Genomic DNA, 2,211 nt, shown 5'->3' with positions numbered 1-2,211 from the left:
GCCCCCCCCCCCCCATGTCGAGTGGGACTCACCAGCTGCCGTTAGGACCAGAGGATAAAGGCCAACGAAAAAAACAGAAACAAAAATAGAAACTGCAAAACAAGAGGGGAAGGGCAGATTCAATATTATCCATAACATATATACATTTACATAATATAATATAATATATACATGATGTAACTATACATGGATAGTGTCTATATTGTATTTATAGTACAGTAGTAGTAGTTATTATACATAATATAAGATGAATATAAGATGTCTTAGCGTGTGTACCTTCTCCTCCAGCTCTTTCATCTGGCGTTTCTGTGCTTCTATATATTCCTCCAACTCTTTGTTTCTCTGTCAAACACAAACGTAATAATAATAACGTGATAATACATCAATGATACATCAATGATACATCAATAATACATCAATGATACATCAATGATACATCAATAATACATCAATGATACATCAATGATACATCAATGATACATCAATGATACATCAATGATACATCAATAATACATCAATGATACATCAATGATACATCAATAATACATCAATGATACATCAATGATACATCAATAATACATCAATGATACACATCAAATGATAATCAATGATACATCCATAATACATCATGATACATCAATGATACATCACATCAATACCATCAATGAATCACATCAATGATAACATCAATGATACACTCAATAATACATCAATGATACATCAATAGATACATCAATAATACAATCATATAATACATCAATGATACATCATAATACAATCATAAATACATCAATGATCATCAATTATTACCATCATATACATCATAATACCATCAATGATACATCAATGAGACATCAGATACTCAATTTATCAGCAATGATACCTCATAATCATCAATAATACATCAATAATAACATCAATGATCATCCAATAATCACATCAATCACATCACATGATACATCAATGATACATCAATGTACATCAATGATACAGTACATCATGAACATCAATGATACATCATACATCATAATACATCAATGATACAATCAATGATACATCACTACATCCAATAATACATCAATAATACATCAATGGATACATCCAGTCCACACAGGGATTGTTGTCAAATGTTAGGGTTAGGGTTACCCAAGGTAACCTAACCCCCAGACAGGTAAACTAACCCTAACCCAGACAGGTTAACCTACCCCTAGAAAGGTCAACCTAACCCTGAGCACCATTAACCAACCCTTTCTGTAACGGTTCCCTAACCCTAGAACGGTTACCCTAACCCGAAAAATTAACTAAACCCTAACAGTTCCAACCCTAGAACAGTTAACCTAACCCTAGAAAGGTTACACCTAGACGTACCTAACCCGAACAGTTACCTACCCTAGAACAGGTTAACCTAAACCCTAGAAGGTAACCACCCTGAAGGTTCACCTAACCCCTAGAACAGTAACCTAACTCTAAAAGTTAACCTAACCCTAGACAGTAACTACCTAAACCTAGTTAACCTAACCCTAGACAGTTAACCTAACCCTAGAACAGTTAACCTAACCCTAGAACAGTTAACCTAACCCTAGAAAGGTTAACCTAACCCTAGAAAGGTTAACCTAACCCTAGAACAGTTAACCTAACCCTAGAACAGTTAACCTAACCCTAGACAGTTAACCTAACCCTAGAACAGTTAACCTAACCCTAGAAAGGTTAACCTAACCCTAGAAAGGTTAACCTACCCTACTAAAGGTCAACTCTACCCTAGACCATTACCTAACCCCTAGAACAGTTAACCTAACCCTAAGAACAGTTAACCTAACCCTAGAAAGGTTAACCTAACCCTAGAACAGTTAACCTAACCCTAGAAAGGTTAACCTAACCCTAGAAAGGTTAACCTAACCCTAGAAAGGTCAACTCTAACCCTAGAACCATTAACCTAACCCTGACCCTAGAACAGTTAACCTAACCCTAGAACAGTTAACCTAACCCTAGAAAGGTTAACCTAACCCTAGAAAGGTTAACCTAACCCTAGAACAGTTAACCTAACCCTAGAAAGGTTAACCTAACCCTAGAAAGGTTAACCTAACCCTAGAAAGGTCAACTCTAACCCTAGAACCATTAACCTAACCCTAGAACAGTTAACCTAACCTTAGAACGGTTAACCTAACCCTAGAACAGTTAACCTGACCCTAGAACAGTTAACCTAACCCTAGA

General features: G+C 36.0%; 1 protein-coding gene across 1 annotated transcript in view; it reads right to left on the bottom strand.

The window, feature by feature from the left end:
• The window catches only part of jakmip3 (Janus kinase and microtubule interacting protein 3), a gene marked incomplete in the record, with an annotated part of 60,184 nt that overhangs the window by 4,996 nt on the left and 52,977 nt on the right, over positions 1 to 2,211 (bottom strand). The window contains 2 exon segments of the mRNA XM_032511754.1: positions 33 to 92; positions 277 to 342. Coding sequence (XP_032367645.1) covers positions 42 to 92; positions 277 to 342 — 117 coding nt within the window.

The sequence above is a fragment of the Etheostoma spectabile genome, unplaced genomic scaffold, assembly GCF_008692095.1.
Source record: "Etheostoma spectabile isolate EspeVRDwgs_2016 unplaced genomic scaffold, UIUC_Espe_1.0 scaffold458, whole genome shotgun sequence".
NCBI lineage: Eukaryota > Metazoa > Chordata > Actinopteri > Perciformes > Percidae > Etheostoma > Etheostoma spectabile.
This window is presented reverse-complemented; position numbering and strand designations above follow the sequence as displayed.